The sequence below is a fragment of the Mastigoproctus giganteus genome, chromosome 2 (assembly GCF_048544385.1).
Source record: "Mastigoproctus giganteus isolate SK-2022 chromosome 2, ASM4854438v1, whole genome shotgun sequence".
Taxonomy (NCBI): domain Eukaryota; kingdom Metazoa; phylum Arthropoda; class Arachnida; order Uropygi; family Thelyphonidae; genus Mastigoproctus; species Mastigoproctus giganteus.
The window spans coordinates 119,785,075-119,803,966 of NC_143576.1; the positions used below are offsets into that span (position 1 = coordinate 119,785,075).

An 18,892-nucleotide genomic window follows, 5' to 3' on the forward strand; every position below is an offset into this window, starting at 1 on the left:
TAAAAAAATATTGGGTTCATAGGGGAAAAATAATAATAAAATGGGATCCTTGGTTATGAAAAGACTGATAACTACTGGTTTAAACCATAAGTATAAAATTGTAGTTGAGAAAATTTGATATATAAAAAAGTTTGATAATGCTTTAGGTTTAATAGGTATAACCAGGTTTAATAGGATTGAGTGGGAGATGAAAAGGAGCGGTAATCAATGGACACTGCTCTTGGACTAATGTTATTAGTGTAGTTCCCCAGAGTTCAGTGCTGGGCCCATTGTTGTTTTGTGTATTCATCAATGATATTGATGAAGGTATATCAGGCTTAATGTCCAAGTTTGCAGATGATACAAAGGTTGGCAGTGTTGTTTACGACAGTAAAGACAGTATGGTACTGCAACTGGATCTAGATAAGTTGGGCAAATGGGCTGAGAAGTTTAGCATTGACAAATGCAAAGTACTGCATATGGATAGCAGTAACCCAAGAGAAACGTACTAACCGTGTGGTACTACAACCAGGGAAGTGGAGAGTGTAAACGACCTCGGGGTAATTATGCAGTCAGATATGAAGTTCACTGAGCAGTGTAGATGGGCTGCAAGAGCAGGTCATGGAGTCTTGTCAATGATATATAGGAATTTTGCTAGCAGGGACAAGGAGGTGATTATCCCGTTGTACAAGGTCAGGCTACACCTTGAGCACTGTGTACAGGTCTGAGGGCCTCATTTTAGGAAGGATGTGAAGTTGCTAGAACGAATACAAAGAAGGACAACAATATCGTGAGGGGAAAAAAGGGGTGCTCTTACCAAGAAAGGCGGTGCCTCCGTAGCCAGATGGGCAGGAGCAGCAGTGCGTAGCACACGCTTCTTGATTTGACCGGGGTTCGAGCCCGTGACAACCAAATACGGAGGATGCGAAAAGGTCAGGGAATAACCACCACATATCCCCTGAGCAATATGGCCTTAGTTGCTAATGCTCCTAAACACCAAATAACAAACAAACAAACAAACAACCAAGAAGGGCTTAAGCTCTGCAAATTGCAGCACCTGGAGACTAGGCACATGCAAGGTGATCTGATTGAGGTGTATAAGGCCTTGAACAGGTTGAGCAAGCTCAGTGCTGATGGGATTCTTCTTCTTGCTCAGATTAAGAAGGGGGGCATGGATTCAAATTGAGGAAAGACAGTTGTAGAATAGATGTGTGGAAATTTGCGTTTAGCCAGCGGGTAGTTGATTGCTGGAACAGACTTCCATCTCTTGCTGTGGAAGTTAATAGCTTAAATAAATTTAAGGCTTAGCTGGACAGGCATTTGGAGTAAATGGATGGATGAAATGGGAAGGGATATTTTTGGCTGATGCTGCATAAGCTTGCTTTCTTGTGTCATATGCCTCAGGTAATGCTAACCATCTAAATTAGCCTACCATCTGTATGAAATATAGAATATAATTTGGAACATCAAAATAATAATGATGGCTGAGTTAGGAAAATGAAAAAAAAAAAAAAAAAAGCTTGGTAAAATTTATATAAGAACAAAGAGAGATTAGTGTTGATTTGTGATTTTTAGGAAATTTGGAGTGAAAGTAAACCTAAAAATAATGGCAAAAGGCTCCTGTTGGCTCTTAATTACAAATGCAGTATTTCAGCATAAAGATAATCGTAAATTTATGTGGTGGGAATATGAATGAAATAAGAAAAGCATAATTGACTGTATCCTTAAAGAAAAGGATTTTAAACAACAAGTTAAAGATACAAGGGTATATAGAGGAGTTGAGATTGGAAATGACTATCATCTTGTATTGAGCAAATTAAAAGTTAAAGAGAAAATTAAAAATAAGAGAATACAAAAAAAAAAAATGTTAAAATGAACAAAAATCAGAAAGCTCTCAGATTTTTCAACAACTTTAAATATGGAAATCTTCCTCAAAAGTTAAGTGGCATTCCTGATGCTAACATGATTTCAGGTGAATAATTGCAAAAATTGAAGGGAGGTAGTAGAAACTGTAAAAGAGATTTGTGTAGAGAAGGAGGAGTTCTGTAAAGACTGAGAGCTCAGAACACCATGGTGAACCCAAGAAGTTAAAGAGACAGTTAAGAAAAGAAAAAAAATATTAAAAGAAATTTTTGGTGAGCGAAAGTAATAAATCCTTTATGGAATATAAAAGAAAAAAGTGCAAGAGGACTAAGACATGGAAAATGTGTATGAAAAGGCTAAAGAAAAATCTTCAGGAAGATTTTGAGAAAGATGTGGAAAATAAGTTTCAGGAAGGTGGAAATATTGTAGTGTTTAATTAAAAGTTTTCAGAACAGAGAAAAAAACCATAACTAAGGTATAGTGCGGCTCATTATCAGAAATGATAAGGGCATAAAAAATGATGAAGAGAAGGATACTTTTAAAAGCTTGGGGTAAATATACTGATTTGCTAAATGGAAGAGCTCAAGGCATTTTATTTTTTATTTTTATTCATAAGATACACAACGGATAACCATTCACAGTGTATCTGAGAGCAGAACAATGAGCAGAGTTGATAACAATAATAAGAAATCCAACAGTAAGATAAACCACTGATATAGATTCAAACATTAAAATCATATGTACAAAAGAAGTATGCATTCATTTAAGTTACCAGTAAAACAAATAATAAATAAGTTAATTAAAGAATAAAAAATAATATGAGACTACAATAATTAAATGAGAGCTAGTCACTTTTCAGTTCAAAAGAAGATGCGAGGCATACTTGTGAATGGAGTTCATCAGTGATTGGGAATTGTCAAAAGTCACTGAACAAGAGGGAATGATTGAATTGGGGGAAATTTTGGGTACTATCTCTATTATTGAAAAATATATGAAATATCAAGAAAAATTTCAAGTACATATGGAAAGGCAGAAAGTATAGATGAAGACCTGAAATGCTGAAAGTTGGAGAAAAAATAGTGGCATGGTAGTTATATCACTGTATTCTGAGGTTAGTTTCTGAAAACAAGGCATTAAACAATATATAAAAAGGAAAATAAAGCTGAATTTGGCAGTTGCAGGTATATAAAATCTGTGAGGGTCAATGAATAATTGTTTTTTAACACTGACAAATTCACTTATGTCACTTTTTCTGTTGCAGAAAAAGGTGCAGGAGGGTACGGACCCTTCTGTCACAATGTGGTCAAACCTGTCCCATTTAGCATTCCTGGTGGCAAATCCACAGGGTATCATGACTAGGATGTACTGGCACAGGAAACCATGTGATATGATGTTGACGAAGGAGGAGCAAAGGACAGTGGGGAAAAGTGAAACAGCATATAGCCAATTGTATGTGAAATCCACCAATCTTTGTAAGAGCTTTGCTTATATACTGCTCTAGTTAGAACTAAAAATCTCGATGTAGAACTAAGCCTGGAAACTGTTTTTTCATTTGCCAATAACATAGGTTGAATCCTATGTTATTGGCAAATTTCAATCTGGAATTCCTTGACATGTCAGTTCTCCCTGACAGTATAGTGGTTTTGCCACTTGTCACTCATTTGGAGAAATCTCGGTTCGATTCCTGACTTTGACTGGAGGAATTTCTAAAGTCTTCTTCAACTGAGGTTCTAGTTATCTGATATTAAGTGGAGGGTGTAAGCTCCCCCCCATGTGAGTTATTCTGGGATTTTCCGTCCACACAACATGCAAATTAGCCTACGAACATATATTTGTACAGGCATACACAGTGGCGCAATGTGGTTTCAGTTGCTGGTATGCACTTGGAGTGAGGTGAGGTTACACCTTATTCAAGAACTGTTGCAAAAAAGATCAGTGACTGAAAAAATCATTAGCATTTGCATTAGTAGAGACATATGATGCAAGAAAGCAAGCTTATGCAGCATCAGCCAAAAAAAAAAAACACGCTCCCATTTCACCCCTCCGTTCGTTCCAAGTACCTGTCCAGTTCAGCCTTAAATTTATTTAGGCTATCAACTTCCACAACAAAGGATGGAAGTCTGTTCCACCAACTAACCGCCCACTGGCTAAAGGCAAACTTCCGCACATCTATCCTACGTCTGTCTTTCCTCAATTTCAATTTATGCCCTCTCAAAGGATTATTCTGAGCAAGAGGAAGAATTCCATCAGCATTGAGCATACTCAAACCTTTCAAGGCTTTATACACCTTAATCAGATCACCTCTCAGGTGCCTAGTCTCCAGACATTGTAATTTGCAAAATTTAAGCCTTTCTTCATAAGAGCAACCCTTTGTTGCATAAGAGCAACCCTCTGTACTTGTTCCAACAGCTCTACATCCTTCTTAAATGAGGCCTCCAGACCTGTATACAGTACTCAAGGTGTGGCCTGACCATTGCCTTATATAAGGGGATAATCACCTCCCTATCCCTGCTAGAAAAATTCCTGTATCATTAACAAGACACCATGAGCTACTCTTGCAGACTGTCTGCACTGCTCAGAAAACTTCATATCTGCCTGCACAATTACCCCCAGGTCCTTTTCGTTCTCTACCACTGTCAGTGTAGTACCACAGAGTTGATACATCACTCTGAAGCATCAGTTGCTGCTTCCCCTATGTAGTACTTTACATTTGTCAATGTTAAACTTCATTTGTCACCTCTCAGCCCATCTGCTCAACTTTTCTTGATCCTGTTGCAGCAGTGTACTGTCATTAGTGTCCTTAACAACCCTGCCAACCTTCGTGTTGTCTGCAAACTTGGACATTAAGCTTGATATACCATCATCAATATCATTTATAAATACAGAAAACAACAATGGACCCAATACTGAACCCTCAGGGACTCCACTATTAACATTAGTCCCTGATGAGCAGTGTCCATTGATTACCACTCTCTGGCTTCTCCCACTCAACCATCCCTTTATCCATAGCAGCAATTTGCCTCCAATGCCACACTGCTCCAATTTGTGCAGCAGTCTTCCATGTGCAACAGTATCAAAAGCCTTTCTAAGATCCAAGTATGTGATATCAAAGTTATTCCCTGCATCCAGTTCTTTTGTGGCCACATCATAGTATCCAATCAAATTGGTCAGGCAAGACTTTCCCTTAACAAAATCATGCTGTGTCCGAGCTATAACTGAAGTCTTGTCTAGATGATCCTGCGGTGCTTCTTTAACCAGTGCCTCCATTAATTTTCCCAGAACAGAAGTTAAACTAACAGGTCTATAATTACTTGTGTTGCCTTTTGATCCTCCTCTGTGAATTGGGGTCACATTTGCACATAGTCCATGGGTACCTTCCCTGAGTCCAAAGAAGCTCTCATAATTATGGCTAAGGGTTTGCTTATTTCCTTTGCTGCCTCTTTTAATATAACTGGATAGATCCCGTCCACCCAGGGTGCCTTTTTTATGTTTATCTTCAACAATTTTCCCTCCACTTTCCTCTCAGTTATTACAAAATCATCCAGCTCACTGCCAGAGTTTAACTCACCTCTGGCATTCCCCTACCTGAATAACTCTTCATGGGTGAACGTAAATGCAAAATACTCATTTAGTTTGTTAGCCACCTAAGCAGGATCATCAACAGTTGAACCATCAATATCCAGTTGACCAATCTGATTCATCCCTTTCCTTCTAGAGTTTACATAGGTAATCCAAGAACTGTTGCAAAAAAGATTAGTGACTGAAATAATCCAAGAACCATTGTTGCAAGGATAATCATGGTATCATTCATGGTACAGGTTTATACCATTTTGACAGAATGATTAAAGAAGAAAAGTATTCATCTCTTTGCGTATCACACCTTCTTCCTGAAGATGAAAAAGGCAATCATTGGTGATTTGCATCCTTTTTGCTATCCATATGAAACTGAGAAGCTGTTTCTTTTTTGCAACCAATCACTGTAGTTGATGAAGTATGATTAAGGTGTTTCAAAGCCGAATTAAAATGATAAACTGCTTGAAATGCATTATTCTTCACAATCCCAGACTCAGGAAAGTTCAACAAGAGCTACACAAAATGAAACAAATGGGCAGTGCTCTTACACTTCCTCCAATATTCTTTGCATTCAACAGTTTCCACAGATTCAGATAATCAATTGGGAATATTATTTTTCATTTCTGAAAAAATTTTGAGATTCTCACAGCAGAAATCTACTTAAAGTGGGGTCTGTTGATTCTATATAACAACACATCCTCTCACAAGGACTTTAAAGTGGGCAAGTTGTTGGAAGGATACAACTGAGAGAGATTTTATCCTACCCTGTCTACAGTTCATATTTCAGCCACCAGATTTTGGTTGTTCTTGAAGTTCTTGGTGGGGGGAGGGAGCAAGATTTTTCTGCCATAGACAAATTAAAAAAACTTATAAAACTGTTAAATTAAATTAAAACTATGCACTATTAAACTGTAAAACTAATTGACTGGCCGTAGTTTAGGCCTATTGTTGAATGTAACATTGGGGAAGAACAGTTAGATTTCAGGGCAAACAGGAGAGGCTGAGATCAAAATTTGCACTTTAGAATTGTTCAATGTAAACTTGGGGAAGAACAGTCAGATTTTAGGTTAAACAGAGAATGTTAAGATCCAAATTTGCACCAAAGAAAAGTCAGTAAAGCATACAAATATCTTTCTAAGATTTGTTAATCTTGAAAAAGCATATTTCCTTTTTCCTGAAAAAGCACAGAAATCTGTTCTTTCATATTTTTTAAAAATATGGTATCACGTTAAAAGGAAAATAAAATGTTTGTTTAAAAATTATAAATCTGTATTGAGGATTGGAAGAAGCATTGGAAAATGGTTTAAGTGAAACTTGGAGTGAGGCAAGCTATAAGCTTAGTTCTAATCCTTATCACCACTTTTTATAATTTTCATGGACCATTTAATAAAAGAATGTATGATACTATAAGGAACTTTAGTGTGGGTTATATAAAAATTGAATTATTATTATATGTATGATAATATGCATGATGATTAACAGCATGAGATTGTCAACAGTCCCTGGATAAATTAAATAAATGTTATAAATTTGGGACAAAAGTTGAGAGAAACTAGGAAAATTCATTGTGGACTGAATGAATATTAGAACAAATTAGTAATTTTATGTATCCAGGAATAGTTTTTAATGAAGATGGGCAATTATACATGGAAATAAAAAATAGAATCAGTGAAGCAGTCAATGTAGGAAGCCAATTAAAAAAATTTATTTGGAGAAAAAGAGAAATTGGCCAAAACAAATAAAATTAACTGTTTATAGCACAGTTTTTAAGCCTATTTTAACCAATAGAGGTGAATACAAAATATTGGAATTGATCAAAAATTAGAATCTAAGAAATAAATGGAACAACAGATGGAAGAAATGGCAAGACCACATTACATTAATTTCTGTAATAGTTTGTTAAATTATGTCCTGTAATATATTGTAAATTTAAATTTTCTGAAGTGTTCAAAAAGTGGGAGCGTAATATTCAGATGGCCTTTATTATCGATATTTTGGCCTCCGTATTTGGTGGTGATGGGCTCGAACCCCGGTCTAATCAAGAAGCGTGTGCTACGCACTGCTGCTCCTTCCCACCTGGCTACGGAGGCACCACTTACGATATAAAGCCAAAGGATATTGTGACCCAGAAGGAAGTGTCTGCGGGCATTTCTGGTGCGAGTCATGAATTCATCATTTCTGTAGCTTGTGGCATGTATTCTAAGGTTGGTCTAGTGGACAAACATACTTCAACTGATGATTCTTTTCTTTACACCTGAGGTAAGGAGTGTACCAAACTCAAATTAGAACTTGGTGCATTATGAGAAGAATTTGAGTAACTGAAGAAATGAGTGCTTGCCCTAGAAAGAAATGTAACTGGAAGCTTGTCAGGGGCTCAAGTATCTCGTGATCTGTGCACCCCCAATTTGGGTCACAGATAAGAATACTCAAGTGTATACCACTCTGACCTGACCATCTGTTGGATAAATATAGGACCACACTGAAAAAATGCCACAAGTTAGGTCAGAATGTGTATGTGCTCAATTCTGCCCAGATACAATAGGTGGGTTATGTGCCGAAAGCCTTGTGGATTAATTCCAGACTTGAGGAACTCTGCAAGACTTTGGGGGGGGGGTGATTTTTATCAGCATGGCCACACTTATAGGTAGAAGGAATCTATTTTGTGAAGATGGTATTCATTTGAACAAAGTGATGCAAGGATTTTTGCCAGTATCATTGATGATACCTTAAGGGTTCAGGGAACTGCTAGTTTGGGGGAGAGAAGGGTAATATTGATATGCATTTATCTGATGATATGGGTCAAAGTAATGCTTGCATTCACCTCAAAAATTCTTGTTTGTTGCCACCTAAGCAGGATCATCAACAGTTGAACCATCAATATCCAGTTGACCAATCTGATTCATCCCTTTCCTTCTAGAGTTTACATAGGTAATCCAAGAACTGTTGCAAAAAAGATTAGTGACTGAAATAATCCAAGAACCATTGTTGCAAGGATAATCATGGTATCATTCATGGTACAGGTGTTGTATCATTCATCAGTATCATTCATGGTACTGATGTTGACAGGATGTTCTGAGGGTAACTATGTTTTGAGTTAGTGGGATGAGAAAGATAGGGGAACAACCCTAAATAACTTTAAGGGGTGTGTCAGGGTAGTGAACTGTAGAAGAATACTTAGTCTTAACTGCATCTCCAGTAATGTAAGGTGTGTTAATAAAACGGCTGAATTTGAACTCCTGGGTAGGACAGCTAATGCTGACATAATAGGGCTAACAGAAATGTGGTGCCACCGAATGGACAATAAGTTTCACTGTGGTATGTATAATGTATTTAGAAAAGATAGGGAAGATAGAATCAGTGGTGGTCTCATGCTTCTTATCAAAAGCAGCCTTAGTGCAGAAAGAGCTTTTGCTAAGTCTGAAGTTACGTTTACCAGTATAGAATCTGTGGTGTGAGTTAGGTGGAAGGAGGTATAATGATAGTGGGGGTAATCTATAGCAGCCCAGAAGATTGTGAAGAATATGATGAGAGTCTTTATGTGCAAATGGAATGGGCAAGCAAGCACGAATGTCTTGCTATAGGTGACTTTTAATCTGCCCCAGGTTGATTGGAATAAGTGGGAGGGATGTGCACCTTACGGAAAAAAATTTCTAAATAAACTAGATGATTATTATTTGTAGAAGCATGCCAGAGATAATACTGCAGATGAGAATATTCTTGACCGCATCATTACTGATGAATTAGATGACATCACAGGGCTCAAAATACAGGAACCATCGGCAGGTAGTGATCATGCAGTTGTCGGTTTGAAGATGAAGAAAGATGTTGCAGTAGTTAAAGGTAAATGTACGGGTTGAGGTGACTTTGACAGTTTAAAGTACTAAATGGCATCTATTAAATGGGTGGATTGCAGAGTGAGGGTAAATACACTTGAATTATGGATTGTCTTTAAAGCAAATATCACAGAAGCCATGAATGCATACATGCCATTCAGAAAATATTGCAGCAGGAGGATGCCGAAATGGATGAATGCAGAGCTGGCCAGTCAAATAGAGCAGAAAAAGATAGGTTGGGACAGTTAGAGTGATGAAAAGTACCAAAGCCTACAACAATTACAAGTTTATTTGTAATACTCGCACAGATAAATTTAGACAGTCCAACGTGGCTTATGAGAAAGCACTGGCTAAGAGAGCAAAGAATTGGGACAAGGAATTTCACATGTATGTGAATGCAAGGAAGAAAAAAGGGATTCTGATTGGAGCCTTGTGCACTGGGTGTGGGAAAGTCTTATACAACCTAGCTGATGTTGCGGATGAATTGAATGGGTACTTTTCATATGTATTTACTGAAGAAAGATCCTTCATGCTGAGAAGAGACTGTGCAAGTGAGACTGAGTGATGAAATTAGCGATTCTGAAATTACAGTGACTGTTTATTAGAAAAACCTTTGAGCATAAAGGCAAATAAGGCTTCTGGAGTTATGGAATATACCCAGACCAATACATAAAGGCAGATGTAAGAGCAAAGTTAGTAGCTACAGACCAGTCAGTCTGACTTCACTGGTAGGGCAAATCTTAGAAGCAATGATTAAAAGTGCAATCCAGGAACATTTAGAGAGATATGGTATTCTGAAACACACACACAACATGGTTTTGTTAAGGGGAAAATCATGTTTAATTAACTTAGTAAGCTATTTTGACATAGTTACTCATGAGCTTGTTGTAGGGAATAATTTCAACATAGTTTATTTGGATTTTAGCAAGGCATTTGACTCAGTCCCTCACGAGAGGTTACTGTATAAGCAGGAACATGTTGGGACTACTGGAAAAATTCTAAGATGAATTGCTGGGTGGCTGCAGGGCAGAATGCAGAGGATTGTGATTAATGGATATTCTTCAGATTCATGTAAAGTCAGAGGTGGGATTCCTCAAGGATTGGTTCTTGGACCACTGTTGTTTCTGATTTTCATACACAAAATCGACGATTGGATAGTTGGCTTGACTTCAACATAAATAAATTATACACTTGATGGGGTTGAATTAAAAACAGTAGAGGAAAAAAGGGATCTGGGAGTTATAATGTGGGCCGATATGAAGTTTTCTTAGCAGCGTAAATTGATGATTTATCTGTCATTACCCTGTAGAGAAATGGAGGTCATAGTCCCACTGTATAAGGCAATTGTAAGACCACATTTGGAATACTGTGTTCAAGTATGGAGATGCCAACTAATTGTGCATCTTTTAACTAATGTTAGGTGGTTATACATACACCTGTGTGTATTTGCAGTTGTGTTTAAAACAAATTACAACTGTGAAAATTAAGATTTGTTCCCTTTAAATATAAATATTTTATCAGAATATAATTAAAAAAAACAATTAAAAATACTTTTTAAAAGAATGCAATTAATGTGGACTTTTAAAAGAAACAGTTAAAAATACCAATTCGAAATAAAAACTTGATAAAATTTCTAATTGAAATACTAATTTTAATTTACCAAACAGCTTGTGTTTTATGATTAGAGCTAACTGTTCAGTGAGTGAGGAGTTCTGTTAACTCAGTTAATATCTTTTAAAGTTGAATCCAAAGATAAGATAATGTATATCTTGTTAATATATGGCCTTATTAAATAACTGATCAAAAAAAATAGTTGTTTTATGTAACTATTTGAACATTGAAAAAGTCTGTATAAATTCTTTTTAAGGTTAGAGTAATGTATTGTAATCCAATGTGTGAAGCAATGAAACCTTGTCCGTACTTCTTGGATGGCAGATGTCGATTTTCTGATGAAAATTGCAGGTACATAATTGTAATTTTGTTATAATGCTATTTTTTAATGTTTTTACTCAGAATTTACATTTTTGCATTGAAATATTCTAATAGTATTTTCTTATTAGATAGAGATATAAAATTTATGCAGAAATTGCACTAGATAGTTAAAGTGAACTAGGATCATTAATTAGCAAATGAACTAGATAGTTAAATAAAGCAAATTATGCCTAATATTATATGATGTTATGTAAAATTTGACATTTTCTCTGCATAGAGGTGCCTCCGTAACCAGGTGGGCAGGAGCGGCAGTGCATAGCACAAGCTTCTTGATTAGACTGGGGTTCGAGCCCATGACCGCCAAATACGGAGGATGCGGAAAGATCAGGGAATGACCACCGCATATCCCCGGAGCAATATGGCCTTAGTTGCTAATGCTCCTAAAAAAAAAAATAACCAAATCTGCATAGATTTTGAAAAGTTCATGATGCCATATATCAGTATTTCTCAAACTTTTTAAATCACACTGCACTCGAGTATTATTACCATGGTCAGCCCTCATGGGTAGCATTGTTGGTAGAATTGCCATCTTCCGTACACTGGGTAGAAAAAACCAGAGTTTGAATCCTGTCAATGACGGGAGGAATTTTTATGGTCTTTTTCATGGCGTGGCTGAGTTAGTTGGTCTCAGGCGAGGGTAGCATAGTTTTTCTCCTAGAAACTCTGGTTTTTCAGCAAACAGAAAATCGACCTTGGAACGCAATTTACAAACAGTATACACGGAGCAACATGGCCTTAGTCGTCAATGCTCCTAAAATCCAATAACAACAACAACCTCTCAGATATGTGTAGAGAGTGTTATTACTATATACTTTAGTATAATTATGCTGATTCTGACCATATTTACATGAAACATCTTCACACTCATCAATAGGACACATTGCACAGTTTGAGAAGCACAGCTATATGTTATTTTTTTTATTAAAATTTGAAGAATGATGGTTTCTTTAATATAATTTTATAATTTTTGTATTATATTTATATATTATAGCAGCCCATATATGACTGTATAAAATGTAGGCTACTTTATTACTTATATTTAATAATTGCATAATAGCAAAAACACACTTTGCCATTCAGCAGCAAAATATTTAATGGATTTGAGTATAATTTTCATGAAAATGTCTAAAAAAATTTGATTTGAAAATTATATTTTGTTATGTATCCCTATCCTGAAAAAGTCTTTGTCTTGGTATCTTCCTCAGTAACAAACAAGATTAATTTAAGTATCCAATTGTATAGAAGATTACCAGAGAGATTTTTAAAGTTATCAACAAACATGAAGCAAAATTTTACAAAAAAATTTTCAGAATTGTAGGGCTACCTCTTTTCATATGGAACAATCAAGGAGAAATATTGCAGTCCTACTAACAGACAAAGGTTATTGATTATGTTTAGGCTCATTGGAGGCTCTTTGACTGTTCATTAGTTGTGGTGAAAAAAATACTGTGGATTTTTCTTCTTAGCTGTCAGAGTGCAACATTGGAATGGTGATGGGAATTTGCTGATTTTTGGATGCAGAACAATAAACTACTTTTCTGTAGTTTATTGGATGTAATTGCCAGTCCATTAGATAACTCTGATTAAGTTAACTTAATCAGAGTTATCTAGTGAACTGGCAATTATATCAGCTATTGGGGAGAGAGAAAGGCGGTGGTTGAAGGGGAAAGAAGAGGCTGGGAATCTGGAGATGGTCGGAAAGGGATTGCAGAAAGAGAGGCATTAATAGGAGAATCTAGAGATGGACTATGGGAGGAATTGCAGAATAAGAGGAATGATCAGGGGAGAGAGAGAGAGGAAGAGGACTGTTAATAATAATAAGGAAGAGGTTTACCTAGTAGGTTAGGAGGAGTGGTCCTCCTACTGTTGTTGTTGGATGGGAGTACCTTTCAAGATTCTCTTCTTCCTTCTGAGATGCTGTAGAAGGCCTCTTCACTGCAATCTATGCTTAGTGTGACTCACATGCATTTTCTTGTTTACTTTTAATTTTCTGTATGACTAACTTATACAGGGTCTGATGCATTTGCAGATAATCTTGTAGACTGCCTCTGGTTTTTGACATTGGGGTTGGGTTTAGGGAAGGAAGTGTTGTTTCAATTTTCAAACCCTGAGGTGTTCTCTCGATTTTCTGTTTCCCTGAAAAGGTACTTCATTCTTGCTTGGTATTTGCTTGCTAACCTGATAAGCTTATGTGTTTGGATGCTTGATTCCTCCCCCTCCCCCCCAAGAGCTATGTATGTATGTTTTGGAATAGTAACTTTGAGTTCTTGGTTCAGGTATTGAGGGCTGAACATTGTTAAGATCCTTAGGGTGAGACCCCTGATAATGGTTAGGGTTACTAAAATGGGTTGTTTGAATAGAAATTGAGTTTCCTGTTGTTGATAATGAAGTGTAATCCAGGAATGGAGGTTGATAACGAAGTTGATATCTAGAAAGGAAGGGAGAGGGTGGCTAGGATCTTGTGTGTTGAGATGGGAATGAAACCCATATAAAGTTTTTCTGCTGAGACTTGAAGTATTACATATTAGGGCCTTTCTTAACTTTTAGAGGTAAAGATTCTTGACGTTTTCCACTTCCTCTTCAGTCCCCCTTCCCTGCCTGGAACTGTTTTCATAACAAGTTCTAATACCAACAATGAAATGGACCTGCCCACGTGATTCCCCCTCACTGGAGTTTGAACATCTACTGAAATTTCATATTTCAGGAAAAAAAAAAGTTCTGTGTGAGTAAACAGCTAACATTTAGAGGCTCCCGTTTTTCACCTTTTATAGCTATACTCCAAACATTTAGCAGCTGCAAAGCTTTCTCAAGTGAATCTCAAGCATGGACCTCTATGTGTCTTGGCAAGACTGTAGTCTTCCCCTTTAGTTGTTTCAATGACTAAAAATGTAGCTCTATAAATCTATGAGTTTTGTATATTTTTTACTTTTGACCATTAAAACCCTCTAGTATTCCTCTGTCAACTAGATATTTAAATTAACCTTATTCATTACTGAAGAAGCCCTCAAGATAGGGGATATTGTAGTTTATAACAATTCTTAATATATATTTTTTTCTTCATTCTAGTGGTATTTTTAACATAATCAATTTTACAGTATTTGTACCGTTAATTTTATATTTCTTCTTTTTAAATATAAAATGATTGCACACATTACTTTTAGGTTTCTTGTTCTCTTCATAAAGACAGCAATTATAAATAATAATATAATTTTATTATTGTGTGAGTAACTAACAAATGTTATGAATGTTGATTGAGACAAGGAAGGAAAGTTTAAAATTTAGACTCGTTAACTAGATATTGGAACAGGTTAGTAAATTTGTGTATGTAGGAACAGTCTTCAATGAAGATGAACATTGGACATGGAAATAAACAATAGAATAAGTAAAGCAGTAAGTGTAGGAAACCTGTTAAACTGATTCATTTGGAGCAAAAGAAAAATTAACTGAACAACAAAATTAACTGTTTTTAACATAATTTTTACCCTGTAAATAGCTTATTCAGTTGGAAAGCTAGGCTGGTTATGGTAAGAAATTGATAAAAAATTAGAATCTTTAGAAATGAGTCTTATAACACTAAATGGGACTAACAGATGAAATGATGGCAAGACCATATTACAAATGATAAAATAAAAGAATCTTGGGCTAACAAATATGTAATTCAAGGTAAGTTGAAGCAAACTTAAGAGGTATATAGGATGGGAGAATAGAAATTAGCTAAACAGATACTTGAAGAAAAAATGAATGGCTATAAGCCTAGAGCAGGGTTTCTTCTCAACTGGGGTTCCGTGAGAGATTGTGATTGAAAAAGAAATAAATAAGCATTGTTTTTTGAACTTCGCGCGATGCTAGTACTTGCAGTGATGGACAGTGACCGACAGCCCCGTTAGCATTTCGTTAGAGATCTTTCAGCCCTGTATGGCAGTGCGCAGTATGACCATGTTCATTTGGTTGAGTCCATTCTCAGTTTTTGACACAAGATTGAGGAGGCTGTTGATAATTGGTGAGTACTGTATTGCATGGAGGGAAGGCTGATGATGCTAACTGCTGTTGTAAACGTTTCAAGACATGGATTGTGTAGGTTAGAAGTGAATTTTATTGTGAAGTTTACATAATTTTTGCTATTTTCTCATTTAGTTATTTATTATGTCCTTCTGTTTTTTTTTATTTTATCTGTGTTTGTGTTTTACAAACGTGTCTGATGGTCCAATGTGGCGATTTTCAAAGATGAGGTATGGAATGGAAGAGGAAGATTCGAGACCTAGGCCTACAGACAATTCTGATAAGGTTAGTGATGAAGAATTACAGTCTTCTGAGTCATTTCACTGTACTAGTGCAACAAGGGACACGAAAAAATTCTATCTTTACAATGAAAGTTACTTCTCAATGTGTTTTACTCGGCTGGTAATCTAAGTTGTCCTATTCCATTGTGAGTCATCTGTGGCAAACAACTTACAAATACAAATGCAGCAATGGCTCTAGCAAAATTGAAAAGACCCTTAACTACAAATCATAGCCATTTGACAAGTAAAGGTGATGCTTATTTAAATGGCTATTGGAATCTCAAAACAAACAGAGTAAAGCTTTTGTTAAAAAAGTCACATTCAGTGAAGAGGCTCAGGATGCAAGTTATTTATTAGCAGAACTTATTGCCCAGAAAAAGAAAAGTCACACAGTTTGTGAGAACCTAATAATGCCAGCACGTAAAATTATAGTGAGTAAAATGCTAGGACAAGATGCAGTCCGAGAAATTGAAAAGGTTTCACTCTCAAACAGTATGATACGTCAACGTATTGGGCGCCTCCGTAGCCAGGTGGGCAGGAGCAGCAGTGCGTAGCACATGCTTCTTGATTAGACCAGGGTTCGAGCCCGTGAGCCACCAAATATGGAGGATGCGGAAAGGTCAGGGAATGACCACCGCATATCCCCAGAGCAATATAGCCTTAGTTGCTAATGCTCCTAAAAACCAAATAACAACAACAACGTCGACGTATTGATGACAGGTCACATGATGCTCAAGAGGTTTTGTGTAATGAACTGAAAAACAACAGCTTCTTTATCCAGTTTGATAAATCAACAAATTTCACCAATAAATGTCATGTTGTAGCATTTGTAAGATTTGTAAATGATGGTGAAATTCAAGAAAACTTTTTGTGCTGCCAAGAGCTGCCTGAAACAAGCAAAGGCCAAGCTATATTTAATACATGTCTTCATATCTGGAAACAAAAGGTCTAACGTCTGTCTTGGAAGAACTCTGTTGGCATCTGTACTTTAGTTTCCCCTCTACTGTTTCCAAATTCCCGATAGATATTAATCTTCGGGATTCGGAACGAGAAATCGAAATTCCCGAAATCATAAGTTATTCTGTATTTTTCATACCATTTTATTTACATGATTTTAATTAATAATGAATGACCATAATAATAAACAGTGAATTATTTTTCTGTGATAGGTTTATACTAAAAGTTCAGAGGTTTTCTGTATAAAAAAAAAACAAAAAAAAAAAAACAATATAATAAATGCATGGTTTATTATTATTATTTATTATGAACCAATATATTGTGACAACATTATATATTTCAATAACATATAAAAGTGATCTCTACTTGATATAGACATTTGATAATAGAAAACATTGAAAAAAGGGAACATTAACACAAAATAAATGCCAAATAAAAATTATTCTTAAAATGAAATTTTAAAATGCACAAAGCATTGATTGTCCTATCTGATAGTCTTGATCTTTGTTTCATGACAGATATTCCAGATGTAGAAAAATTTCTTTCATTTTGCATCGACGTTGGTCAAATTGTTAATAGTGCGTCCAAAAGTATCTTCGAGTTGGGCATTAGGGTACATGTATGTTGCTTCATATAAGCTCATTTCCTTTTTTAACGATGAAACCATTTTGTCTGCTTTCCTGATTTTGGTTTTGCCGTTGAAATCGATATTGCTTTTGCTAATTTAGATTTTAGATCAATTTCTGATTTCATGTCGGAGTATTCCACAACAACATTCACGTCTTCTTCTCTTTGCATTTCTTCTGTTAAAGCATATTTCCCTTTAAAATGTCTTTGCATTAATGATTTTGCCAATCGAGCTATTTCATTCTTGTTTGCCAAAGCAAAAACGTTGTCCTTTTCCACCTCATATAAACAACTAATATTGCTTAAATATTTAATGAGGGATACTAGATGTTTATTCCTGTGTTTAAGCAATTCATTTCTAATTTCTTTTAAAAGCATATGGCTCAAAGCAGAATTCTGTTTTTCCAAATTACTAAAATGAAACTTAAAAATTACTTCGCTTGTTAGAAGATTTGCATCATGATTACTTAATGCCTCAACTGCTAATCGAACATATCTTTCACAGTTTCATAGGTGCCTCCGTAGCCAGGTGGGCAGGAGCAGCAGTGCATAGCACATGCTTCTTGATTAGACCGGGGTTCGAGCCCGTGAGCCACCAAATACGGAGGATGCGGAAAGGTCTGGGAATTGACCACCGCATATCCCTGCAGCAATATGGCCTTAGTTGCTAATGCTCCTAAAAAACCAAATAACAAACAACAAACAAACAGTTTCATAATATTTCTCTTTCCATAAGTGACTGAGTTTCAGCTGTTGTAAAACAATTTTTATCAGATTTAGGATCTTTAAAAATCTTTTGCTCATTCTTTCTAATTTGTTCCACCGTGTTTTACAGTCCGAAATGACTTGTAGTTCCATTTTTTCACTCTCGATTATTTCCTTCTGCAAAAGGGAATTTCTCGCTGTAGAATATTTAAACAGATTTACAATTTTTCTTATACTAAAAATTGTGGCAGAAACATCATCTTGCAGATCATACTGATCGGCTCCGGCTACATTATATGAATCAGTGTCATTGCTTTCATCTTTCTCATAATCAGAGTCGGGCGCCTCCGTAGCCAGGTGGGAAGGAGCAGCAGTGCGTAGCACACGCTTCTTGATTAGACCGGGGTTCGAGCCCGTCACCACCAAATACAGAGGATGCGGAAAGGTCAGGGAATGACCACTGCATATCCCGGAGCAATATGGCCTTAGTTGCTAATGCTCCTAAAAACCAAATAACAAACAAACAAACATAATCAGAGTCATTGCTTTCATCTTTCTCGTATTCAGAATCTGCATTATATTTGCTTCCGCTGCTGCTTGCTTTTGATGCTTCATCTTTCAACTTTTTGATGTAAAACACTTTCGTTACAGCAAGGTGAAGTGCATGTTTGTAACATAACTGCTGAATATTTGGTGATAACTTTCCAAATTTTTCCATAACTGCTGCACCATCACTAGTTGTTGCAACCACATCTACTTCAAGTTTTAATTCAAATGTTTCTAATCTTTTCTGGAGTAAAGATAACACTTTTTCTGCATGACAGTTCCCATGATCTCTTATTAAACCAAGATTCAGTGAAGTCTCATTGTAGTATACATCAACGTTCGTGTATCTTCGATTCCTACGACTGGTCCACTCGTCTATGCAAATGCTCATTTTTTTATTTTCACATCTGAAATCAAATTTCTTGATGTACAGTTGTTCTGTTTTACTGTAATAGTTATATATTAATGCCATAACTGATGATGGACTTGTTGGCAACTGCAGTCCTTAAGAAACTTGTCCTAATAAATTCACTCTAT

The 18,892-nt window shown here is 36.2% G+C and overlaps 1 protein-coding gene across 2 annotated transcripts in view; it reads left to right on the forward strand.

Moving 5' to 3' along the window:
* Nucleotides 1–18,892, forward strand: part of LOC150089527 (zinc finger CCCH-type with G patch domain-containing protein-like) — a 183,747-nt gene that overhangs the window by 61,525 nt on the left and 103,330 nt on the right. For both annotated transcript variants that reach the window (XM_090368646.1, XM_090368647.1), the window contains exon 5: nucleotides 11,116–11,210. In XM_090368646.1, coding sequence (XP_090224772.1) covers nucleotides 11,116–11,210 — 95 coding nt within the window. The remainder of the gene's footprint in view (nucleotides 1–11,115; nucleotides 11,211–18,892) is intronic.